At 34.9% G+C, this 26,661-nt stretch overlaps 1 protein-coding gene across 3 annotated transcripts in view; it reads left to right on the top strand.

The window, feature by feature from the left end:
• myo5ab (myosin VAb) overlaps positions 1-26,661 on the top strand; it is a 38,398-nt gene that overhangs the window by 7,401 nt on the left and 4,336 nt on the right. The window contains exons 4-35 of one of the 3 annotated variants that reach the window (XM_087311666.1): positions 169-313; positions 405-561; positions 1,605-1,748; positions 1,856-1,937; positions 2,101-2,204; positions 3,751-3,857; positions 3,933-4,198; positions 5,845-5,926; positions 6,009-6,149; positions 7,769-7,894; positions 7,984-8,067; positions 8,431-8,565; positions 10,299-10,396; positions 10,605-10,691; positions 12,228-12,336; positions 12,494-12,705; positions 12,825-12,981; positions 15,415-15,654; positions 15,737-15,931; positions 17,592-17,685; positions 17,768-17,913; positions 18,156-18,269; positions 18,343-18,480; positions 20,618-20,674; positions 20,753-20,977; positions 21,126-21,163; positions 21,276-21,356; positions 22,837-23,035; positions 23,124-23,217; positions 24,995-25,141; positions 25,225-25,379; positions 25,565-25,651. In XM_087311666.1, coding sequence (XP_087167792.1) covers positions 2,171-2,204; positions 3,751-3,857; positions 3,933-4,198; positions 5,845-5,926; positions 6,009-6,149; positions 7,769-7,894; positions 7,984-8,067; positions 8,431-8,565; positions 10,299-10,396; positions 10,605-10,691; positions 12,228-12,336; positions 12,494-12,705; positions 12,825-12,981; positions 15,415-15,654; positions 15,737-15,931; positions 17,592-17,685; positions 17,768-17,913; positions 18,156-18,269; positions 18,343-18,480; positions 20,618-20,674; positions 20,753-20,977; positions 21,126-21,163; positions 21,276-21,356; positions 22,837-23,035; positions 23,124-23,217; positions 24,995-25,141; positions 25,225-25,379; positions 25,565-25,651 — 3,648 coding nt within the window. In that variant the 5' untranslated portion in view covers positions 169-313; positions 405-561; positions 1,605-1,748; positions 1,856-1,937; positions 2,101-2,170. Of the gene's footprint in view, positions 1-168; positions 314-404; positions 562-1,604; positions 1,749-1,855; positions 1,942-2,096; positions 2,205-3,750; positions 3,858-3,932; positions 4,199-5,844; positions 5,927-6,008; positions 6,150-7,768; positions 7,895-7,983; positions 8,068-8,430; positions 8,566-10,298; positions 10,397-10,604; positions 10,692-12,227; positions 12,337-12,493; positions 12,706-12,824; positions 12,982-15,414; positions 15,655-15,736; positions 15,932-17,591; positions 17,686-17,767; positions 17,914-18,155; positions 18,270-18,342; positions 18,481-20,617; positions 20,675-20,752; positions 20,978-21,125; positions 21,164-21,275; positions 21,357-22,836; positions 23,036-23,123; positions 23,218-24,994; positions 25,142-25,224; positions 25,380-25,564; positions 25,652-26,661 lie in introns of all 3 variants that reach the window. The other 2 variants (XM_087311665.1, XM_087311664.1) reach the window with 2 other exon arrangements.

The following is a 26,661-nucleotide window of genomic DNA, read 5'->3' as shown; positions in this document are numbered from 1 at the left end:
TTGTGTCATCTGTACTGAACCACTCAGTAGACTTTGAGTCCTGGACTCTTGTTCTTAGATTAGGCTGTTTTGCATACAGTATGCAAAGCTTTAAAATAAGAGTCTGAAAAAGCATCGCAATTAAGTTTGACCTTAGTCTGACATTACTTTATTTGAAATTAAAAACAGGGATCATCCTGGTTGCCATCAATCCATATGAAAGCCTGCCGATCTATGGCTCTGACATCATCAATGCCTACAGTGGGCAGAATATGGGTGATATGGACCCTCATATCTTTGCAGTGTCAGAGGAGGCCTATAAACAGATGGCCAGGTATGCACACACACCTTTTCCATGATAAAATGAGTGTTTATAAGAATATGTGCAATAATATGTTGCAATGCTATCCTTTTCCTCCTGTTAGAGATGAGAAGAATCAGTCCATCATTGTGAGTGGAGAATCGGGTGCAGGAAAGACCGTTTCTGCCAAATATGCCATGCGTTACTTCGCCACGGTCAGCGAATCATCTGATGATGCCAGCGTGGAGGAAAAAGTCCTGGCATCCAATCCCATTATGGAGGTATAACAGCTTTAAAGGGGAAAATTTATATATGTTATTAATATTTTACAACTCTCCCAGAGTTGCGTTTCACCATTTTTTTTTAAAATCTATTCTGTTGTTGTCCGGGTCTGGCTGTTAAATATAATACACATTTAGCTTAGCTTAGCATAGATAATTGAATCAGATTAGACCATTAGCATCTCACTCAAAAAAATTCAGAAAAGAGTTTTAATAACTTTCCCAGGTCAAGCTTGATTCTTCTGTGATTAAATTGTATACTGAGACAGATGGGAAATTAAATATTGCTATTTTGTAGGTTGATATGGCTTGTAAATATGCTCTTACTCTGGCATAATAATCAAGGAACTTTGCTGCCGTCTCATGACTGTAGCAGGCATAATGATATTACGCAGCACTGTTACCTTGTTATCTATTTGGGGACTATCATTGCACCTTTTGTAGCCATGGTACGGCAGCAGAGTTCGTTGATTAGTTGATTATTATACTACAGTAGTGCTTGTGTGTCACATTGAGGTCTCTGGAAAAGTACTGTAGAAATCCAGACACAATTCATCACTACGGAAGCATCTAAAAGTCTCATGAAGTGCTTTGAAATGTGCATTTAAAAAAAAAAAAAAAAAAAAAGACAGGGCGGGGCATACAGTAGCTCCTCCCCTTAAAAACAGCCAATAGCAATTAGGTTTTAACACCGCTCTGCCAATGAGAATGGTTGAGCTTAAAAGCATTTAGCAATTGTGCTTTGAAGTGGGCGGGACATGTTAGAGAAGATTTGATTAGTCAGATTTGATGAAAAACTTAAGTATGAGGTCACATATAAAAACAATCCATTTAGGCAGAAGTGACAAATTGCAAGCTTTGGATGTTTACATCTTCTTAATGTGCATTTCGTCACTGTTTTGGAACACACTAGCTTATCGATATCCTTAAGACTAACATACTGATGCTAAGATTTAAAAAACTTTAATTTGATTTCACATGGACTTTAAACACTTTAATACTACGTGGAAACAATGCATCTTGACTTTTTCATCTGTGCGTAGGCTTTTGGAAATGCCAAGACCACCAGAAATGACAACAGCAGCCGCTTTGGGAAGTACATCGAGATCGGGTTTGACAGGAAACATCACATCATTGGAGCAAACATGAGGACGTACCTTCTGGAGAAATCTAGAGTTGTGTTCCAGGTTAGTTTTTCTCATTGGAAGAGTCTGAATGTCATTAATTTCAGTATCATAAAACATTTATATCCAATACATATAAATTGTGTGGTAAGTCTTAATCTATGTTGTAGGCAAGTGAGGAGAGAAACTACCACATCTTCTATCAGCTCTGTGCCTGCGCTCATTTACCTGAATTTAAACCTCTAAAGTTAGGTAAGTGCGCAGTCTACAGTGTGCGTCTTTATTTGACTGTTTACAGATGGTGTTGTTGTAGGTTTCGTGTTGCAAGCTGATATTTTGTAGTGGGAACATCTGTCGGTCACTTCTCCTCAGGGTGACTCGTTCTCTTCAGTAACCAGTCTTTCTCTTAAGGTAGCGCTGATGATTTTCCTTACACTAACCAAGGCGGAAGTCCAGTCATCGTGGGAGTGAATGACCTGAAGGAGATGCAGGCCACAAGGAAAGCCTTTTCACTGCTGGGTATGAATCGTTTTAGATTTTCATCTCACTTGTGGGGTTTGTAATCCAGGGTCCTATCCATGCGTCTCTGTAACTTATTTTTGGAATAATAAAAAGGGGTCACATCATTGATTTTATATTTATTTTTTAAATGTATTTATATTTGCAATATTTAATTCATGTATTTTGCTGTAAAATGTAATTTCTATTCTAAATTGTTGTAAAAATGATATATACATTGTTATAATTTTTAATAAGAATTAAAAAAATATTAATATAATTTATAAATTATATTACTTTTAATTATTTTATTTATTTTCATTTGCATTTAAACATGTTTGTTCTTTTTTATTTTCTATTGCTTTAATTTCTTCTGTTTTATTTTATACATTTTTGTCTTTTATTTTTTTATTTTATGTAATGCCTTTGGTTTCGTTTTTGTATTGTCATTTTGTTTCATAATATTTATTTATAAATTTATTTGAAGTTAAAAAATTGCCCTTTTTATTTTCTAATTTTTTTACAATTTTGTATTTTAGTTAATTAAAAGCCTTTTATTTTAAATTTTTGTCATTTTTATTGCTTATTTATTTATTTCATAATAAGTTTATAAAAAATATATATTTTGTTTTCTTAGTTTTTATATTTTAGTTTATTTAATATTTTAGTATTATAAGGTTTTTGTTATTTATATAATCATAAATACTTTTATTTTATTTTTATTTATATATATATATTCATTTTCGCTTGCATTTAAACATGTTTGTTGTATTTTATTTTCTATTACTTTAAATTATTTTATGTTTTATTTTATTCTACTTTATGTAATGCCTTTGGTTTTATTATTTTGTTTTATATTATTTATTTAAAACTAAATTGATAAAAAAAACATTTCGTCCTATTTTATTTTCTTATTTTGTCCTGTTTTGTATTTTAGTTATATTATTTAATCTGTTATTATTATTATTATTATTATTATTAATTATTATTATTATTATTATTATTAGATTTATTTTTTGTTATTTTTATTATCATAAAAACAGTTCTTTTTTCTTTTATTATTTTTTATTGATTAATTTTATTCCCATTATCTAAATATGACTTTACTGCCAGTTTCTAATTATTCAGTCACTATTTTATGTAATGCCTATTTAATGTTACATTACTTTATGTAATGCCTTTTGTTTTTTAATTATTTTATTGTCACTGGTTTAAAATTATACCTTTTTATTTTTCCTTTTTAATTGTTTTGTTTTTTCTATTTTTTATTTGAGTTAATTTATTCAGTCTATTAGTATTATTTGATTTGTTATTTATAATATCATAAATACATTTTTTAAATAATTTTTTAAAATAATTTTATTTTAATCTCCTTATTATACAAATACGACTAGACTGGCAGTCTCTGATCATTCAGCACACGCGGAAGTGACTGTGTTTTCATAGTGCATAAAGCTCTTGAATCAGATCAGATCAGATCCAATTAAATTCCTCATGATACGAGCCCCTTCACATGCTCTTAGTTTATTCATTCAACCACAAACATGCCAGTATCTGCTGATTCCAGGAATTACCGAGGCACACCAAATGGGTTTATTCCAAATCCTGTCAGCCATTCTTCATCTGGGGAATGTGGAAGTGAAAGAGAGAGGATCATCCAGCTGCAGCATCTCTGTAAGCTATCATAAAAATTCAAGAATGAATAATATCTACTATACTGATTTCACAATACCATTTCATCACACCCAGGATGAAAACGGACACCTAGACATGTTTTGTGACCTCACTGAAGTGTCAAATGAATCCATGGCTCACTGGTTGTGTCATAAAAAGCTGAAAACGGCCACGGAAACCCTTAATAAACCTGTGACCCGACTGGAAGCTGTGAACGGTCGGGACGCTCTTGCAAAGCACATTTACGCCAAGCTCTTCTCGTGGATCGTCAGCCAGGTCAACAAGGCTTTGAGCACTTCTTCTAAACCGCACTCGTTCATCGGTGTCCTAGACATCTATGGGTGGGTGAGCCTCCTGCTATTTCTTCTTCTTTATACTTTATTTAGTTGTGTGTCGAATTTAATCAGCTTTGTTATTAGGTAGAGGTGGTACGGTGGCTCAGTGGTTAGCACTGTCGCCTCACAGCAAGCCTCACTGGTTCGAATCCCGGTTGGGCCACTTGGCATTACTGTATGTAGTTTGCATGTTGTCCCTGTGTTAGCCTGGGTTTCCTCTGGGTGCTCCCGTTTTCTCCACATTCCAAAGACATGCGCTATAGGTGAATTGGGTTAATAAAATTGGCTGTAGTATGAGTGTGTGTGTGAATGTGAGATTGTATGGTTGTTTCCCAGTACTGGGTTGCGGCTGAAAGGGCATCCGCTGCATAAAACATATATCAGAATAGTTGGTGGTTCATTCCGCTGTGGTGACTCCTGATAAATAAGGGACTAAGCCGAAGAAAAATGAATTTATTAATGTTATTAGTGACACCGGTGGCCATTAGGTGAACTGCAGCCTGCAAGTGTTCGTATACAGTGGAGTTTAAAATTAAAGATCAACCTACGATTTCCTAAATTTCAATATCACAACTTAGTCCTTTTTTAAGTCGTCCTAACATCAAAAAAAGACATTTTAGACATATTTTATGACTTACTTAAAGGTGCCTTATTATTTGCAACTTATTTATTTACTATCACCATTACCGACAACTTACTCATATAAAGGTACCAAAGAATGCATTGGTGTACTATAAAATACACACATGCAATTATTCATACTTTCAGTTGTCAAATATTTGACCAAATTGAGATTTTTTAAATAACAATTTTTTCGACTGAAGTGTTTATTTTAGCTAGAAGGAGCGAGTTTCACGATATACACGTTAAACTAACTGAAGAGGCAAATAAACAGACCTTATTATAATCCGTATATCCTGCATTTTGCATTCTGATCCACACAGGGCCGCTTGTTTCACATAACTGCTTACTCTTACTCTTAAAGCCTGTCCAGATTTCAAAATAAAAGTCCCAAATACATAGTAAATAAAATAAAAGCTTAGATAATCTTACAAATAAGGTGGGAAAAGTAAAAGGTTTTTGTGCCTCGGCTATTTTATAAAGCATTGTATACCAACTAGGGCTACACAATATATCTTTTCAGCATCAATATCGCATCATTTGCAGTGGTCGCAATGCAGAATATCAAGGTTGAGTTTGTATTATAATTTGCATGTGTTTTTGAGGGCTGTGACTGTATAATGATTTTATAAACATTCAGGCATAAGAAACTGTACTGTTTGTAACATTAATAATGATTAATTTTATTGAATTATTTTTATTTGTATTATTCAATTAGTGTATCTGAATACTGTTGGACTTGGAAAATGATAAATCACTGTTTATTTCAGTTGTATTTTTTTTTCTTTATTGCATCTATAGATTGTTTACTAGATTACAAGTAGTGTATTTATATTAAAGAAGAACGAAATATCGCAGTGTTTTACAAAATATTGCAAATAATTTTTTCCAGTATCGAGCACCCATAATACCAACTAATACTTTCATATTTATAATAAGGAAGATTAAATTATTCCTAAAAAACAATAAAAGTGTCTCTCAAAGATAAAAAAAAATTAAGTTGCTGAAGAACCCTCGACTTTTGTGTCCAGGTTCGAGACGTTTGAGTTGAACAGTTTCGAGCAGTTCTGCATCAATTACGCCAACGAGAAGCTCCAGCAGCAGTTTAACATGGTCAGCATTTTTCTTCAGCATTCACATAATATTCAGTCATGTCCAAGCACATCGCGACTCACAGAAAGCATTTCCCCTGCAGCATGTGTTCAAACTAGAGCAGGAGGAGTACATGAAGGAGCAGATACCATGGACGCTCATCGACTTCTACGACAACCAGCCCTGCATCAACCTGATCGAAGCCAAGATGGGCTTGCTGGATCTTTTAGATGAAGAATGCACTGTAAAAACATGTTTTATTTTGTGGTGAACTTTTTGTTTTATATCCTTAAAGGGATAGTTCATCCAAAAATTAAGAATATTTTCTCACCCAAATTGTTTCAAACCTTTGAGTTTCTTTATTCTGTTCAACACAAAATTAAATATTTTGAAAAAAGCTGGAAACCTGTAACCATTGACTTCCATAGTATTTGTTTTTCCTACTGTGGAACTCAATGGCTTTCTTTAAAATATTATATTATATGTTCAACAGAAAAAAGAAAGTCATAAAGGTCTGGATCCACTTGAGGTCAAGAGTGAGTCAATTTTAACTTTTGGGTGAACTATCCCTTTTGATTTGATGCTTTCAGCTGTTGTCATCATTTACTCATTCATTGCTTGTTCCAAACCTTTAAGTTTCTTTATTCTGTCCAGCACAAAATGAAGATATTTTGAAGAAAGCTGAAAATCTGTAACCATTGTCTTCCATAGTATTTGTTTTTCCTACTGTGGAAATCAATGACTTTCTTTAAAATATTGACTTATGCGATCGACAGAATAAAGATATATAAAGTCATAAAGTCATAAAAGTTTGGGACCACTTGAGGGAGATTAAGGGCCTACTCACACTATGCCATTCGTACCGTGCCCAGGCCCGTTTCCCGGATCGTTTGTGAAGTGTGAGTGCGCTCAATCGGGCTCAAGCACGGTTCATTTGGCCGGCCCTGGCCCGGTTGGAAGAGGTGTGCCTGAACGCGGTTCACTTGGGCTTTGGCGCGGTACGCTTGTATGTGAGTGCAAAACGCGCCAAAGCCCGAAACTGAAAGCGAGACGTGACTTTTAAGGGACTGTTTCATATGGATTTATTAATCATTCTTACTGTTCAGTGAACACAAACTGCCGTAGCTTATTAAAGACGCAAACTCCTCACTGCACGACAGCTGCGCGCCTTCAGCAGACCTCCTCATTCCTGCAGCACCAGAGCTTTATGATTGTTTATGAGCGCCAAAAGTGGTGGATCTGTTCGGCAAAATATCTGACTGCGTGTCACCGCATCCCTAAGGACTGTTTGGCGAAATATTTGACAGCATATCAAACGACTGAAACAATATAACTAGAGAAATCTCCACTGTGCTGCTGAGTGAGAGAGCGCTTCTCACTGAACAGCGCAGCAGCGATGACGTAAACGTGCCGACGCCCGTTTTTGGTGTGAGCGCGGGCCGTCGGGGGAGACGGGAGGGGGGACAAGCGTGCTTTGGCCCGTTTCGAGGCAACTGTACCTAGTGTGAGTACGGCCTAAAAAGGAATCAATTTTTATTTTTGGGTGAAAATTTATCCCTTAAATTTGATGCTTTCAGATGCTGTCATCATTTACTCATTGTTTACTTGTTTTAAACTTTAAGTTTCTTTATTCTGTTCAACACAAAAGAAGATATTTTGAAGAATGCTGGAAACCTGTAACCATTGACTTCCATGGCATTTGTTTTTCGTTCTATGGAAGTAAATGGCTTTCTTTAAAATATCTTCTTTTGTTTTTGACTGAATAAAGAAAGTCATAAAGTTTTGGATCCACTTGAAGGAGAGTAAGAAGTGGGTCAATTTTAATTATTGGGTGAACTATCCCCTTTGATTTGTTGCTTTCAGATGCCAAAAGGTTCAGATGACTCGTGGGCACAAAAGCTGTACAACACTCACCTAAAGAAAAGCTCTCACTTTGAGAAACCTCGCATGTCCAACAAAGCCTTCATCATATTACACTTTGCAGATAAGGTACATAATGAGAATTATAAGCACTTATAAAGTGTTCATACTGGAGTTCAGGGAGTCACTATCATATTATAACTCAATTTGTGTTTCAGGTTGAATACCAGTGTGATGGATTTCTGGAGAAAAATAAAGACACCGTCAACGAAGAACAAATTAATGTGCTGAAGGCTAGCAAGGTGTGTCCACCTCAACATAACTCACTAAACACTTTGCTGGCACTCTTGTGCTCCACTCACAGACTAAATGAGAACAGGAGCGTGTTGCAGCTTGCGAAATATTATTCTGTACTCCCTCAGTGACTTATATAAAAATAGATTTATGATTCAGCATGGCTTTTGGGATGTAGCGCCACCTGCTGTTCTGGTTTATGAATATATTTTTGTATTCCTATGCTCTCTCAGGGGGTGGGTTGAAACCAAATTGGTCCATGAAAGCAGGGGAAGGTTGTGTTACTTACAAGGAACCAATTGAGAACAACTAGTCTAGTATATAAGTAGCACATTGCTCTTGGTTATAAAGGCTGTTTTGTTTACCCACAGTTCAGTTTGCTGCTCGAGCTCTTCCAGGATGAAGAATCTCCTGCAGCTCCGAACACCACCGCTTCATCTGGCCGTGCAAAGTTTGGACGCTCTACACAGTCCTTTAGGGAACACAAGAAATCAGTTGGACTGCAGGTTAGAGTTGAGCTACAAAGCCAAAATCCATCATGGTTGCATGTTATATTTATTTATTTGTACTATTATTACATATTATTCAAACTGACTGACAGCATGTGTCCATATGTTTAGAGATTTTCCTCAATATTTTGTCTTAACATAACCCTCATATTCTAGATTTATCTAGGCCAAATTTTCTTATTTATTCCACTTTCAGGTGATTAATCAATCTCAATTTAAATTTTCTAAAAATTAAGTGTTGTGGTCCAGGGTCACATATAAAGATGATCAATACTATTCACCAATTTTTTTGTAGGAATTGATACAGTTATTTAGCAAAGAAACATTTGCACAGTTGTAAATGTCTGTACTGCCATTTTTGAAAATTGTTAATTTCTTATTTAGCATAAATTCTGTTTTTTATCATATATTATATAGTATATATTTTATACAGTATATTTACAGTTGAAGTTCCCCTGTTTATTATTTATCCCCAATTTCTGTTTAATGGAGAGAAGATTTTTTTCAGCACATGTTTAAGCATAATAATTTTAATAACTCATAATTTTATTCTAATAACTGATTTCTTTTATCTCTGCCATGATGACAGTAAATAATATTTGACTAGATATTTTTCAAGACACTTCTATACAGCTTAAATTGACATTTAAAGGCTTAACTAGGTTAATTAGGTTAACTAGGCAGGTTAGGGTAATTAGGCAAGTTATTGTATAATGATGGTTTGTTCTGTAGACAGTCAGAAAAAAATTAACTTGTAGGGGCTAATAATATTGACTTAAAATGTTTTTTTAAAAATGTAAAACTGCTTTTATTCTAGCTGAAATAAAATGAACAAGACTTTCTCCAGAAGAAAAAATATTATCAGACATACTGTGAAAATTTCCTTGCTCTGTTCAACATAATTTGGGAAATATTAAAATAATAGTGGGGCTAATAATTCTGACTTCAACTGTATTCAATAAATAAAATATAGCACAATGTATACTATGGTGTAATGATGCAGAACATGAATAAATTACTTTTTTACATATGTTTAAATAGAAAATAATTACTTTAAAATTAAAATGTAAAATAATATTACAGTTTTAGTGTACATTTGATCTAATAAATGCATTATTAATGGGCAGAAGGTAATATAAAATAAAATGCCTCAAACTATTGAAAATACTGTTCTCACAAGTAAAGTTCACCTAAAAATAACATTTAATCACCATTTTCTCATTCAAGTGGTTTTGGTTTCTTCTGTTGAACACAAAAAGACACTCTTGAGAATGTTAGGAAAAAGCAGCCATTGATATCCAAAGTAGGAGTAAAAGATACTATGGAAGTCAGGGGTGTTTTTTCCTTCCCAATATTTTGGCAGAAAAACACAAACCGGTTTAGAACAAGTGGAGGATGAATAAATGATGACAGTATTAAAAGTTTTTGATGAATTATCCTTTTAAAAGCAATACATTTGTACTGTGGTTGCACCTGATTAGGTTGTCAATCCTAATGCTGCATTGTCCTACATCTATTTACCTTTGTCTTTCCCCTCAGTATTCATATAAGTTTTAGTGTCAAATTGAAGTAACATTAAAATTAATCTCTGAGCTGGATGGACCAAATAAAATACAATCCAGAGCCATACTTGACAAAAATTGGTTTGTCACTTGCCCCCTATTATAACTGATGTCATCCAACAAAATCTTTTTAATGGAAATTCACAGTGTCATTTGTCTGTTTTTAAGTTTCGTAACTCTCTGCACCTGCTGATGGAGACGCTGAATGCCACCACCCCTCACTATGTGCGCTGCATCAAGCCCAATGACGTTAAAGCCCCCTTCATGTCAGTAAGCCTGCTCCACAGATAATCCACTGTTATGTAACATGGGTCACTGTAGTTTCCTCTCTTCATCTCTTTATGTCATGTTTGAAAATTCTTATTTAACTTTTTTGTTTTTCTTTTGATTAAATATCGAATATAGGACAATGTATTGTATGGTTTAATGAAGCTGAGCATATATACTTTAAATTCCCTCTCTTCATCTCTCCAGGATGGACCCCCATCGGGCTGTTCAGCAGCTCAGAGCATGTGGAGTCCTGGAGACCATTCGCATCTCTGCCGCAGGCTTCCCTTCCAGGTGCTTGATCAGTAGTTAAAATACAATAGTCACAACATGATCAAACAGTCTTCATGAAAACACCTCAGTTTAGGGCTGCACAATATATCGTTTCAGCATCAATATCGCCATGTGCGCATCTGCAATAATCACATGACAGGATCTGCAATGTTGAATCGGTATTATTATTGAGCAGAATTTGAAAACACTCTTGATTTGTGGCATTTTTACAACGGTTAACCATAAAGTTACCAAAACATTCTTATTTGTGGAAATTACATGTTTAACTAAAAAGGAAAATGAATTGCATTTATGCATGTATATGATGAAGTCTACATGGTGTTATTTTACATTTGATTAATACATTTGTTTATTTAAATATTGATTGACTTTCAGAAATTCCTATAGCATTGTATATATTTTCTGTACAGTTTCGTTGCTCTGCTATATTTCTCAATGATTGTGATTGGTTTATTATATTTTTGTGGATACACACAATCATTCCAGTGTGTCAAAAATTATGAATTCTTTGAAAATAGATATATTAATTTCATCTGACGATGCATAAATAATAAATTACATGAAATTAACTCCCCAAAAAATGAAATACATTTAGCTAAATATAATTTTGAGACCAGGCATGATCAGACGGTCTATACCAGATGTCAAATTGGACATTCTAGGTTGACATTTTTATATTTACTGAATAATGAAGAACCACCTATATGTAATTACTGCCAGACTGCTCTTACCATCAAACATATTTTGTTGCAATGTTGAAGTTTAAATTCCATTAGACAAAATCTTTATAGGAGAATACTTTGATGAACATTTTTAAAAAGGTACCAACAAGAAGAGTTTTAAATTATTTATCAAAAATTGAACTGAAAAATCATATTTAACTTTAAAAAACATTTTTGTATGAATTTTATTTATTTATATTTTATATATTTGTCTAAGTAATTTTTTAATTGTAATACGAATTTGTTTTATCATGTAATATTTTATATATATCCATTTTGCCACGAAATAGCCAGAAGTTGCTGATGTGGAAATAAAGAATAAATAAATAAATTTATATTATCAATATCGCAATATAGCGTAGAAAATTAAAATATTGCAATGTCATTTTTTTTTCAATATCCTGCAGCCCCACTACAGTAGATCTAATTAGAATGAAGTTGTTTTAGACTGTGGAATCATATAAGCTGTGCTGCTTTCGTGCCACGTTGCGATCGTTTCTCAACAGCGATTTCTTCAGGGCTCTTGTTTCACTTATCACGGCTTCCATTACTTCATTCTACTGTGATACACAAAAAATTTATATTTCTCCTGCTTGTTCAAAATATTTATTTAAAATTAGCTGAATCAACACAACTCTTGAGTTTTATAACTTAACTGTAAATTAAAATTAGGATTTAAAAAGACCACAACTCCCACGATTCCACACTCAGTGACACCATTATCAAACTGTTTTTGTTTGTTGTAAATACACGCCCTCTAGTGGCTAAAATAAAATCCTGTACCTTTAATTCAACTGTAACTCTTATTTGACAGGTGGACTTATCAAGAGTTCTTCAGCCGCTATCAAGTTTTAATGACAAAGAAAGAAATTCTCTTAGACCGGAAGCTGACCTGCCAAAGTGTCCTAGAACGGCTTGTACAGGTATTACACTAATCAGTTTGTATAGCATAATATTAAATCTCTGATTTAAGATACACTAGGCTGGTTTCCTTAATGAGAGTGTCTACAACTAGAAGAAACACCAGCTTGGGACATTTCTTTTTAAGTAGTCCAATGTTACTCTATTTTCCCTCTGCAGAACAAAGATAAATACCAGTTTGGAAAGACGAAGATCTTCTTTCGGGCTGGTCAGGTGGCTTACTTGGAGAAGCTGAGGGCTGATAAACTGCGTACGGCCTGCATCCACATCCAAAAAACCATCCGCTGCTGGCTCGCCCGAAAGAAATACCTACGCATTCGACAAGCAGCCATAACATTGCAGAAATACACTAGAGGACACCAGGCTCGATGGTGGGTCACACTTGTAAAATTAGCAAATTAATGGAGTTGGTTGAAATGAAGTTAATGGAGACTGAATGTTACTCAGTTACTGCTTGCAGACTAAAGTGTTTTGTGTGCCCTTTGTTTAGCTTGTGTAAGACTCTGAGGAGGACACGGGCCGCCGTCGTCTTCCAGAAGAACACGCGCATGTGGGCCGCAAGACGACAGTACCTGAGGCAGAAAACGGCAGCGGTGCTCATTCAGAGGATACTGCGTGGATATACGGCTAGACTGGAGTACAAGCGGGTATGAGAGAGCAATTACATTTTTATTGAGTGTATTATATTTTATATTGTGTATTCTGAGTAGATGCCTTGGTGTTGTTATGTTATCTTAGTGGTTGCTAGAATGTTTTATGCACAGTGTTGGGTGTAATTTGTTACAAAGTAACTCCTCGCAGTATTTCAATTGCTTTTCTGATGAAAAAGTAATGTGATGGATTACTTTTCGTTTTTAGGTAATTTACTTTTTATTTTATTAGGTAATTTATTAAAGTTACTTAAAACATATTTACTTACACCCAGGGCCATTTATATCAAATTTAATATTTATCTGCACCATATTGGTGTTTCGTAACATCTAATTTTTACGAGGTGGGTCATTAGCCCAAAGCTCAACCTCCAACCTGGAGGACCAGGATATAAACACTTACACTACGGACAATTTAGTTTACCCTGTTCGCCTGTAGCACGTCTTTGGACTTGTGGGGGTCCAAAGCACCCGGAGGAAACCCACACCAACACAGGGAGAACATGCAAACTCCACACAGAAATGCCTATTGACCCAGCTGGGGCTCAAACCAGGGACCTTTTTGCTGTGAGGTGACACTGGGCCACCATGTTGCCCTACTTAAAACATACTTGCCTGAAGTCCTGTAAAAAATTCAACAGTTCTGTATAAATCAATTCAGAGAAGCAGAATCATATTTATTTTGCAGAATAATTCTATTGTTCATCTATTATTCTGCAATACGGAGGTGCGCTTATTTAAATTTTTTTTTGACTGTTTACGATTGGTCACCTATGGAAGAAATGACTAGAAATTATAAACCACAGAATACTGTCAAATTGCTTGCTCTAGAACCAAGTATGCTAATGACTACACATAAAAAGTTGAAAAATATAATAGGAAAATATGAGGAGATATAGATGACCAGTTTTTAACCAATAAAACTGAATGCCACCGGAAGTTTTGAGCCGATGGCAGTGCCTGTTCGTACGTGAAGAATAAGGTCAATAGAGCATTTATCATTAGTCAAGACATTTGCATATTTTAAGAAAAAGTAAATAAGAAGTGACATGACAATGTAATATATAAATTCAGAGGAGAGTAATTGTGAATGTAGTTTTATTATTCAAATATTTTGCTTAATAACTCGAAAACTGCACACGCAAGAAACAATTAAATGTTTCAGAACTGTATGCCAGTATATGATATGTATGAAATATGATGTCATTACTCTGAATCGTTTTTGTTTTGATACCTGCCCATGTTGTTTAAAAATTTAATTTTTTTTAAACAAAACCAAAGTCAAGTTAAGAGTTTGATTTCTATTAGTTAATATTTAGTGACACGGGTGCTCAAGTTCACCTCACAGCAAGAAGGTCGCTGGTTCGAGCCCCAGCTGGGTCAGGTGGCATTTCTGTGTGGAGTTTGCATTTTCTCACCGTGTTCGCATGGGTTTCCTCCAGGTGCTCCAGTTTCCCCCTATAGTCCAAACACGTGCTATCGGTGAATTGGATGAACTAAATTGGCTGTAGTGTATGAGTGTGAATACGAGAGTGTATGGGTCTTTCCCAGTGCTGGGTTATGACTGGAAGGTCATCCCTTCGTAAAACATATGCTGGATAAATTGGTGGTTCGTTCCTCTGTAGCGACCCCTTATAAATGGAGGAAGGAAAATGAATGAATGACTAGTTACTGTTAGTTAGTTAGTTAGTTAGTTAGTTAGTTAGTCAGTCAGTTAGTTAGTTAGTTAGTTAGTTAGTTAGTTACGATACATGATAATTTTGATCTATTTCTTACGCATCTGGAAACACCATATCGGCAACCTGATGGTAACAATTTGAAGGTGTATGAGTTGTCCAAGCATAAATATTTATGTGGATATTTAGTCAAGTAATTAAGTTACTTGTTGAATAACTAAGCTACTTTACAGACAAATTAATTAGAAAAGTAATTTAAATACAATTTTAATGATTTATTTAGTAATTTGATTTGCGTGGGTTTACTACAGGTGCTCCGGTTTCGCCCACCGTCCAAAGACATGCGCTATATGTGAATTGAATAAACTAAACTGGCCGTAGTGTATGAGGGTGTGTGAATGCAAGTCTATGGGTGTTTCCCAGTGCTGGTTTGCGGCTGGAAGGGCATCTGCTGTGTAAAACATATACTTGATAAGTTGGCGGTTCGTTCCACTGTGGTGACCCCTGACAAATAAAGGCACTAAGCCGAAGGAAAATGAATGAATGAATTGGTACCTTGAGGTAATTTATCCAACACTGGCTATGCAGTTAGTAGGCCACAGTTTCCAGGATGTTGCCAAGTGGTTGTCAGGTTGTGCTGGATGCTATATGGTTTGCTCTGTGTTTTCAATGTTTAAATCAGGAATGGTGTGTTATGCAAGTAAAACAGTTAATAAATGCTTTATAGAGCTTGTCCTGTGGTTTTCTTCCACAGTTGGTGTGTGAGCACAAGGCTCTACTGATCCAGCGGTGGGTGCGTGGCTTCCTGGCCCGCTGGCGTTATCGGCGCATCAAGCGGGCTGTGGTGTATCTTCAGTGTTGCGTGCGCAGGATGCTGGCCCGCAGAGAGCTCAAGAAACTCAAGATTGAAGCCAGATCGGTCGAACACTACAAGAAGCTCAATTATGGCATGGAAAACAAGATCATGCAGCTGCAGAGGAAACTAGATGAGCAGGTCTCCTTTTTTCCATTTCTGTTTGTACTGCTTTCTAAAGAGGAGTCTGGTTTGATAAACAATGTATTTATGTATCTTTCAGCACAAAGAGAACCGAGAGCTTTCAGAGCAAATAGGTGCAATAGAGAGCCACAGTGTTGTTGAGTTGGAGAAGTTGCATGTGCAGCTCAAAACGCTTCAGGAGGCAGAAGAAGAGGCCCGTCATCGTGAAGACCTGGTGACATCATTACAGGAGGAGCTGGAATTGGTTCGCCGGGAGCTGGAGAAGAACAAAGAGGTGAAATTAATTAATGAGATTTATTTAGGAAATATTTAATTAAACTATCAATCTATATAAATGTTTTTCAGATGAACAACCTGAGTCAGTTAGGACATCACAGTTTGTTGTCCACTTCAAATTAAATTTACAAAAGTAATTTTATAACAGTATCTTAAAACTGTAAAATTGAACTAAAATACTGTTTTACTGTATTTTTCAGTGATCTTGGTTAGAGCTGTGCCAAAAAATTGTACGAGGAAATCAATTCTGGATTGACTCTGAGACTTTTTGGCACAGCTCTAAGAAATGCTAATAAAGAATAATAAAAAAAAGTGTTTGAGACAGTTTTTATGCCTGTATTCTGCTTGCATCCAATTCCTTACAAATACCACTTGCACCAAAAATAATCATTATTAAATATTGAAAGGTTTAAGTGAATTAGACAGCAAGAATTTTGATGTTAATGTTTACATTAATAACTCTCATGAGCATTTGTGTGTGATCAAAAACTAGCCATGTGTGCCCTCTGCTGTTAAAAACTAACCTAGAACACTGTCTGCTTTTAAAAACTAGCCTAGAGCGCTGTATGCTTTTTAAAACCAGCTGGTAAAAATTAGCCTAGTACCAAGCTTCTAAAGTGACGTGCAAAAAAATAATAGTAATAAAGACTTTTGTGTGTGCATGCCATAGACATGCTTGTCACCTGGGCACAACATGCGTATCACGTGCACATGACATAAACATACATATTTTGTGCGCACGACATGCATATGAAGTCTTTATCCTTTTTTTGCACATCACTTGGCGTAGAGTGCCATCTGCTGTTAAAAACTAGCCTAGAGCATTGTCTGATTTTAAAATCTGCTGTTAGACACTATCATAGAGCACAGTCTGCCGTTAAAAACTAACCTAGAGCACCCTCTGCTGTTAAAAACTAGCCTAGAGCACCCTCTGCTGTTAAAAACTAGCCTAGAGCAGTCTCTGTTGTAAAAATGAGCCTAGAGCACCCTTTGCTGTTAAAACTAGCCTAGAGCACCCTCTGCTGTTAAAAACTAGCCTAGAGCAGTCTCTGTTGTAAAAATGAGCCTAGAGCACCCTTTGCTGTTAAAACTAGCCTAGAGCACCCTCTGCTGTTAAAACTAGCCTAGAGCACCCACTGCTGTTAAAACTAGCCTAGAGCAGTCTCTGCTGTTAAAACTAGCCTAGAGCACCATCTGCTGTTAAAAACTAGCCTTAAGCACCCTCTGCTGTTAAAACTAGCCTAGAGCAACCTCTGCTGTTAAAAACTAGCCTAAAGCACCCTCTGCTGTTAAAACTAGCCTAGAGCACCAGCTGGTGTTAAAAACTAGCCTAAAGCACCCTCTGCTGTTAAAACTAGCCTAGAGCACCAACTGCTGTTAAAAACTAGCCTACAGAGCCATGTGCTGTTAAAAACTAGCCTAAAGCTCCCTCTGCTGCTTAAAAACTAGCCTACAGAGCCATGTGCTGTTAAAAACTAGCCTGGAGCACCCTCTGCTACTTAAAAACTAGCCTAGAATGCCATCTAGCCTAGAGCGCCATCTACTGTTAAAACTAGCCTACGCCATTGTCTGCTGTTGAAAAGTAGCTTAGAGCACCATCTGCTGGTAAAAAAATCGAATGTAAAACACAATTATGAGTTGCTGACCTCTGCTTGCAGATGGTCGTGGAGCTGAATGAAAAGAACACAATGCTGAAGAGTGAGAAAGAAGAGATGAACAGACTGATCCAGGAACAGGAGCAACAGATAAGAGGTTTCGTTTCTGGCTTGGATCAAGAAAGCTTCAATTTGTTAACTCTCGTACAAATAAATTGCTCTGATTTTGTCTTGACCAGAAAAGTCAGAGGTGACCAACGAGGATGTGACTGAGAACCTGCAAACACAGCTAAATGAGGAACGCTTTCGTTACCAGAACCTGCTCACTGAACATCTGAAACTAGAGGAGCGCTACGCTGATCTGAGATCAGAAAAGGAGGCGGCTGTAAGAACTAATCATTTAATTCACTAAGCTTTTAGCAAAAAATAATTGGAAAAACTTGATATAGTCTAACTGTAGTTTACATTTTTTTATTATTAAAATATTTGTTGAAGCTGGCATGGTGTTAAACACAAACTTAACAAAAATACCACAACTTACTATTATCAAAATAATAGTTTCAGCATTTTCAGTATTGTAATTATCTACTATTATAACTACCTCATAATCTCAATCCTTTTAAACAGGAGATTTCCACAGCTGGAGATAGCAGAGCAGACTCTGGATACAGCAGCAGCCAATCAGAGAGCATCCATAGCTCTATGCTCACAGGGTCAGAGGTCAGCTCGTTGGAAAAAGAGGTCAGTTCTGAAGAGCAGTCATTCTGTGTTTTGTAGTGGAGTATGATGGATGTTGTTTGGTGTCTGTGTGTAGGATGCTGTGCAGGTGGCAGCTGATGTTTCCCTGCTGCTGAAACTGCAGAGGAGAGTGGCTGAGCTGGAGAAGGAGAACATGGACATGCAAAGTGAGATGGACACCAAAGAAGAGCAGCTGGTATTGGAGAAAGCTAAAGTAATTGAGGGTTACTGTGATTGACTCACTGTTCAGCACATTTCATTATTTGCTTTGGAAGTTTTTGAAACATCTTTGCAGAATATACTGTTAATGGTCACGATGATGCTGAATTAGATGATTCTAGATGTTCTGTGCACTTTTCAATGGCAAAATTAAAGTGACAACAAGAGAAAAAATAAGGAATAATTCACCCACGAATTAAAACTTACTCTCCTTTAAGTGGTTCCACACCTTTCTGAGTGTCTTTGTTCTGTTGAACACAAAAGATATTTTAAAGAATTTTGGAAATTAATAGTCACACTATAAAAAGAGAAAGAACTAAAAGGACATTAAAGGGTCATGAAACACCAAAACAAATTTTTTGAGATGATGACAGTCATATATATGTGCCACATTGCTAAAAACACTGTTGGGACACATATATTTAGCTAACAAGTGAAAATTGTTGGTTTTTGCATTGTTTTGAGCAAATTTGGTCTTCTGTTTTGAAAATAAATTTTGAAGCTACATCACGATGATTAGATCAGCATAGTGATTGGATGTCTGTACTGGTCGGTACAACGGGATGTCATTGAGGTTTCAGTATTAAACCAATCAGTGCGCTCTATTGTGAATGAGATGCAACTTCATTAATATGCATGATATAGTTTCGAAGACTCTTTTTACCTGTTACAGTTTTCTGAGAAATGCTATGTTGTACGGTTGGTGTGTTGCCAACCTTAATTGAAACAAATTGTAGAATAATTTTTCAGAGACATGGGTCATCAGTGTTGTACTCATAAATGTACCGCAACAAAGGTTTTGTTTCCATTTCCCTGGGATAAGAGCACCGATCAGTAGGCTTACACACAATCTGAGCACGCAGATATTCTGCAGTTTTTTAGCCCATCATTAATTCTGTTTATTTACTTGAGTAAATGTGTGTAAATCTATATTTATTAAGTTTTTTAATTAATCATGGTAAAATTATTGACTAATATGAAAATGTTAATCTCATTTATCAACAATGCAGTTTGTACAGTAATATTTTAGTAGATGTATTATATGAGAAACTTGCTTTGTTTACCAAATAAAGCAAATTAGTTTTAAACATTAAATAAAAATTAAAAAGGTATTATTTTTATTTCACATATTAAAATTTTTGTTATGATACTCCCAAAATAATTTCACAGATTTTTATCAAAATCCTCTGCAGAAATAGCAAAAAACATCCGCAGATTCTGTCTGGCCCTACCGATTGGTATGGCCCCACACGTGTGGATTACAGTGGTCTGCTAACATGCAACGAAAATATGCTTGTAAGGAAGATTTTAAATCCAGAGAGCTTTTTGAATCTGGAAATGGTGCAATCTGGATTTGCCGCTCGTCTTTTTAAAAAAAAAAAAAAAAGAGACGCAGTTTCAGTTCGTGTTGATTGTCCTGTCTTAAGTGTGTGATAAACATTCATTGTTTATGTTGTTTATGTTACTCTAGATGGCAAGTTAGTTAGTATTGTCAGCAGTACTCTTTTAGTTTTTGAAGAAATACCTTAGTCAAAATGATTTAGTTACTATGTTTACAGTAATATCTCTATAATATGCTTTTCAGTTTCCAACATCTTTTAAATATCATCTTTTGTGTTCAGTCGAACAGTGCAGGATGAGTAAATTGAATTATTGAATTTTAATTTTTAAGTGAACTGTCACTTTAAGCATCAGATAATAGTGATGATTCATTTGCATAATCTTTTTTAAATATAATACCTTAAAAATAGAGCTTTTAGTACATACAGTATTAAGCAAGTGAACTGTATTAGTGTTGCTAAAAATCGACTATAAAAGCAGCTCTCTTCAGTGTTTGTTTTTTACTTGATTCTGATGTTTATGAACTGAATAGAAATGAACCAGAGATAATTGCCATGTCAAAGAAAAGCCACGCCTACCTATAATCACCACAGACCAATGGTGAAGACTAAACCAACTGAAGTAAATTACAGTTTTGAAGCTACAACAGACTTTATATTGGCCTGATTTGGTTACAAAACATTCATCAGTTCATTTATTGGTTTCACTCAATCAAAAGGCTCAAAATATACATTTAATACAAACAAACTAAAACAGTCATTTCTTTCTTAACACCATGCTTGTTTTTTCAGGAGTTGGAAGATTGTCGAAAAACATTAGGGGCTGAAAGAGACTACGAGGCTCTGAAGGTACAAAAACACTTTTATTCACCAAATGAATTCAGTTAAATGTATTGGTGTGCATATGTGTGATGATCTGTTCCTTAGCGTCAGGAGCTGGAGTCTGACAATAAGAAGCTGAAGAAAGATCTTCAGGAGCTGCGTCAGTCTCTCAGTAAGGGGACCGGGTCAAAGGTGACATCCCCTGGAGGTCGGGCATATAATGTGATCCTGGAGCAGCTCAACTCCACCAATGAGGAGCTGGAGGTGCGGAAGGAGGAAGTGCTCATTTTACGATCTCAACTAGTCAGCCATGAGGCCTTCAAACACAAGGTATTATGCCAAATTTATTTTCCTTTTATAGCCACTGACAATGTTTTATAATCAGAGTAATGGCTAATTAAAAATTTAAAACTTAATGAAATAAATAAATATTAAGGGGTTTAAAATATACATTAAAAGTATTTTGTTTTACTTTCAGGAATTAGGAACTGAAGGAGATTCAGGTGATTCGAGCAGGTTCGTCAGTCTTTATATTTCAGAACTTTTTTATTTCAAGTCCACAAATATGCGTTCACTCTTCAACATTCTTGCTTTTTAATAATAGAGTGTTTATTCTTTTCTCTCTCAGATCTCCAACATTGGACCTGACGGAGCTTAATGAGGATGGAGAACTCTGGATGGCTTATGAGAGCCTGAAGGAAACGAACAGGTGAAATACATTTAATATACAAGACTTTTTTTCTTATATACCCTATTATACACACACGCACAAAGACCTGCAGAATTATTATTGTCGCCAAATGCAGCTTCCCATGTTATACTTGTGATCTATAAAAAAAACTTAATCTGAGAATGTGCGCAGTTGAAAGTAAATCTAAGTAAACATAGTTAACTTAATCCTTGTGCACTGTTCTAATTTAATACCCTTAATACTAATTTAATACCTTTCATTATGTTCGGGATGAAAACATCCACTGGATTAAACTGCTATAATTAAGTATCAGATAAATTTTTTTTAAAAACTTTTTTCTTTTTGCATAAATCCTTTAAACAACCTTGGTGCTGATCAAAACTACTAAATTGTTCAGAAAATTACAGGGTTTTGACTCTTAATTACCAAGCTCACAAATGTTGAGCTTGGTAATTCTGATTTAGTAAAAAAAACACAAAATGACGTATTTTCAATATAAATACAAGTAATTGTGGACTGGATTTTTTTTTATCTTGTATCACAGTCTTGGTCTTGTGAACGATTAGTAATACCATTGCCTTTGATGCGTTATTAGATTTTGTGAAGCATAAGATTTTAATTTTCTCTCCCTAATTTAATGTTTATAGCTGTATTTAGCCTATTAACTTCCATTATAACCACATTTTTTGATTGCCGAACCATGACATCATATAATCATGCGTTCTTGATTGTTGGTGGTCTTCCCTCATGGGAAGACGTCAATTTTGCCATTTTTACTTTTGATCATCAGTTGGCATCTTTAACACTTTAGATAGGTCTGTGCATAAAAAGCTTGGTTTCTTGATTTAAAAAAAATGTATGGGGTTATATGGAGTGTAGCAGCAAATTAAAGTGTATGTGTGTGTGTCTATGAGTGCGTGAAAGTGACCTTTGCACACTTATCTTGATGCGTCTGGGAAAATATAAATATGCACTTCAGCTCTTAGAACTACACGGAGTAAACAAAAACAAAAACTGTGTATTTATGCACCGCTTGCCTTTTGATGTTGAGAATTACAGACTAAACAAAAACAAGGTAAGTGGATTTTCAGGCCATCCTGCTGGTCATTTGCCCGTACGAAGATCAGCAAGCACCATGAGAAAGGGCTTTACTTGTACCAAACTTTTAGAAATGGTTATCCTCCAGCGAGCTTCAGGATATATTGTCTTTCTCATACTACAGACAACAATGCTGCAACGTTTAAAAGGCACAAAGACACTTTTTATTTAATTTGAAGTACCAAAATGACTGTGACAAAATTAAATAAAACTTCACACTAGTTGTGTATTTACAAAAATGACTTAAACATTCTGAAATATAAAAAAAAAAATAATAAATTTTTTCATATCTGTAAAATGTTTAAAAAATATATTTAATTCATAGTTATAAATCACAATAGCCTAAGTCATGAATGCTTAACTGTATATTTGTGTATCATTTAAATGCATCTGTCTGCAGGATTTTGGTGTCACAGCTGCAGACGCAGAGAGAGTCACATGAGAAGGAGACAGAAAGTTTGAGGGCGGAGCTTCAGCACTTAAAGGCGGAGCTTGACCAGCAGCAGCAGATGTTGTCACAGAGTTTGGAGCTTCCGCATGATGCTCGAATACAAGCCAGTCTACAGCACGAGATCAGCCGCCTCACGCAACAAAACATGGTGCTCATACACAATCACTGACAAATACACACAGTGATATATTACACTAAATTTTCTTCATTATTAAAATGATTTCTGATTATTGTAGGACCTCTTGGAGCAAATGGGGAAACAGGACAAAATGGTCCGCAAATTAAAGAAACAGCTCAAGATATACATGAAGAAGTTTGGGGAACCTGAAGGTAAAGAGTTCCTATTTTTAATCAAATCAGTGAATGTGAAAGTCAGTACAATCAGACAAAATGTTGATTTATTTTATTTACCTAGTAAGATCAGTTAGCAGTTAAGCAGATTTATTTATTTAGTTATATATATATATGTATTTGTGTTTTATAATGTACTTATTTCGTTTTTATAATAATATAGTAATAATACTGAATTATTTAAAAATTTATATATAATTTATTTACAATACAATTTGTAAGTTAATATTTTATATTTCTTTTAGTAGATGTATTATATAAGACTACTACTGCATCTTTGATTACCAAACAAGTGGTTCTAACCTGAGTTTCATTTAAAATCTTCATTTATTTGTTGAAGTGTAAAACGAGATGAAAAGCCGTTTACACACACTTGCCCGCCAGCATAAGAAGGCTAACGCAGAAACATCTTTGAATATACTGGGGTAAAATAAATGTTAATATTTTAAAGACATGGCGCGGGGAAATGCAATTTAATCCAGTGCTTTTTGTACATTTTAAAACCCACTTTCTATCGTATATCAATCCTATCAGTGAAGATCCTTGATTTTTACAGAAAACAAACCTTAAACGCACCGATTTTGTGACTGCATACAGTTCAACGGAAGCCTTTGACCCAGGTTACTGAAAGATTAAAAGTCCTTCTGCATATAATAGGATGTTTTTTATGTGTAAAGTTTTTCATACATATACTCTTAAAAACATTCAACATTAATCCAAACAGTATTATTTTATTTTTTATATACTGTTTACTTTTTATATATCTATATCAGGGGTGGCTAACCCTGTTCCTGGAGAGCCACCTTCCTGCAGATTTCAGTTGCAACCCATATCAAACACACCTGCCTGTAATTATCACATGGTGTTCAGGTCTTAATTAATTGGTTCAGGTGTGTTTGATATGGGTAGCAACTGAAATCTGCAGGAAGGTGGCTCTCCAGGAACAGGGTTGGCCACCCCTGATCTATATACTTTTTTTATTTTTACTATTTTGTATTAATATTTTTTAGTTTCTGTGCAGAAATTGCATAAAAGTCTTCAAATTCAAAAGACTTATAAGTTTCTAGAAGGTATGCTTTGGCGAGCTGTGTGACCTCCCAAAATGAAATTTAAATAACTCTGTTTTTTTTTGTAACGTGTGTATGTATTGTACATTTTTTGACAGATTTAATTTGGAAAACTTGTGTAAGCACATTATACAAAATCTAAATTTATGCTTAAATGCTTTCTTTTTTGTGAACAAATTTTAAGTTAAAAATATTTATATATATATATATATATATATATATATATATATATATATATATATATATATATATATATATATATATATATAATTATTTTTTTTTTTATATTATATTTTTATTTTGACCTTAAAGCGATACAAAAGGCAGAACAGAACAAAAAAAAAAAGACGAAAGACGGGGAAAAAACATTGTTACATCAGTTTTATACATAGGTCAACAATGTTGCACATATATATCAGGCCAGTGGGCACAGGCAATATAGTGATCTTGCAAACAATGAAAGGGTCATACCTTTAAACTGACATCCTTGACATTTGACATATAATTAAAAAAGGGTTTCCAGGTGGCTTCGAAGCCAGAGATGCTATCAGTAAGATTGTGTCAAAGACTCTTAAAATGTAAAGTGCTAGAGAGTTCAGAAAGCCAGAATTTAAAATGTGAAGAAGTGACAAATTTTTTTTTAGCTACCAACATTCCATTTGAATAATAATTTTGAATATTGGCCGCAGGTGTTCATTTTGAGCAGTCATCTCCAGAAAACATGCTCGCTGAAAGCGGTCGCACGGTCAGTATCGTCCGGAAAGAGAGAGATTTCCAGGGCATGCTGGAGTACAGGAGAGAAGATGAGAACAAACTCTTCAAAACCCTCATCACAGGTGAGCTGAACTTCAGCACAGAGGGGAAAATCAGTTCAGTCACCATCATTTTACAGTGTTTTTGAACTGATATTTCTCCACAGACCTCAAACCTCGAGGTGTAGCTGTGAATCTGGTGCCAGGTCTGCCCGCTTATATTCTCTTCATGTGTTTGCGACATGCGGACTACGCCAACGATGACCTGCGGGTCTCCACCCTCCTCAACACCTCCATCAACAGCATCAAGAACACACTGAAGGTCAGAAACTCACGGAAAAATAATCCACTAAGATGAAAACACCAAGTGAAACATCTTTACAAGCATCACATTGTCTATATACTTGCAATGGACACTTTAAAACTGTTAGGTATTTGTGGCTGTATACTGTTTTATAGTATTTAAGTACACCTTTTTTAATGAGAGCCGTCTGTCTGTGTTTGTAGAAACGTGGAGATTTTGAGAGCATTTCATTCTGGCTGGCGAACACCTGTCGCTTCCTGCATTGCCTGAAGCAGTACAGTGGAGAAGAGGTAAGGTTGTTTTAAATACTAGTTGTCTACTGTAGTTGTCTAAATACTAGTTGTCGTTTTTAGGTGTTGTCTACCTAAAAACAATACTATAATACTCTTGGCATTTATAAGCAGTGCTGGGCAAAATAACTTACAATCTGTACTTTGTAAATAGGATTAATAAATTACAAAGAGTGTAATGTTGTTGTAATAATGTAATAGTTAGAAATGGAATCTATTTTATTGTAAAATCTTGGATTAAATTTGACTTTTACATGTGTCTATATGTCAAGTCAAGTGGAGCTTTACTGTCATTCTACTATATGTGTGGACATACAAAGGAACGATATCGTGTCTCGCAGGACACAGGTGCTACATAAATTAATCATAAATACAAACACAACACTGGACATTGTGTTGCATAACTAACATATACTATAAGATACTTAACTATACACATTAGACAGGCTATACAAGTGCTTTTACATGAGACTGAACAATGTTGTGCAGGATATTGTGCAACAGAGGTATTAAAGGTGAATATTGTGCAAAAGAGGTATTTAAGGTTTAATATTGTGCAAGAGTTTTACCTATATTACTTTTAAGAATTTATAGTCATCTTTTTAAATGTTTTTTTTTTTTTTTTTTTTTTTAGTTTTTAGTTTTTGTGAACTACTAATAACAATTCTTCCTAATTAAAATTATAAATGTTGTTTTTCACTTATTTGCAAATAGTTTATATTCATTTCTGATGTTACTGTGACCAGATTTGTGGAAAAAATTACTCTGGTATGACTATTATTATTATTATTATTATTATTATTATTATTATTATTATTATTATGAGCCTTTTTTACGATGTAGAATAAAGTGTATTAGACCTTTTTTTAAAGATTACTCTACCAATACATAATAATTTCAGTGAAATCTCTTATCTTTCCATAGCTGTAAAAAAATTTTATTTTTATTTTTATTTAAGAAATGTAAATAAAAAGCTGTTTTAGTTTTTGACCAATAAGTATCCAGTAGTG

This window comes from Danio rerio, chromosome 25, assembly GCF_052040795.2.
Source record: "Danio rerio strain M-AB ecotype USA chromosome 25, GRCz13ab, whole genome shotgun sequence".
Taxonomy (NCBI): domain Eukaryota; kingdom Metazoa; phylum Chordata; class Actinopteri; order Cypriniformes; family Danionidae; genus Danio; species Danio rerio.
The sequence above is the reverse complement of the archived record's forward strand: the minus strand, read 5'-3'. Positions and strand labels throughout refer to the sequence as shown.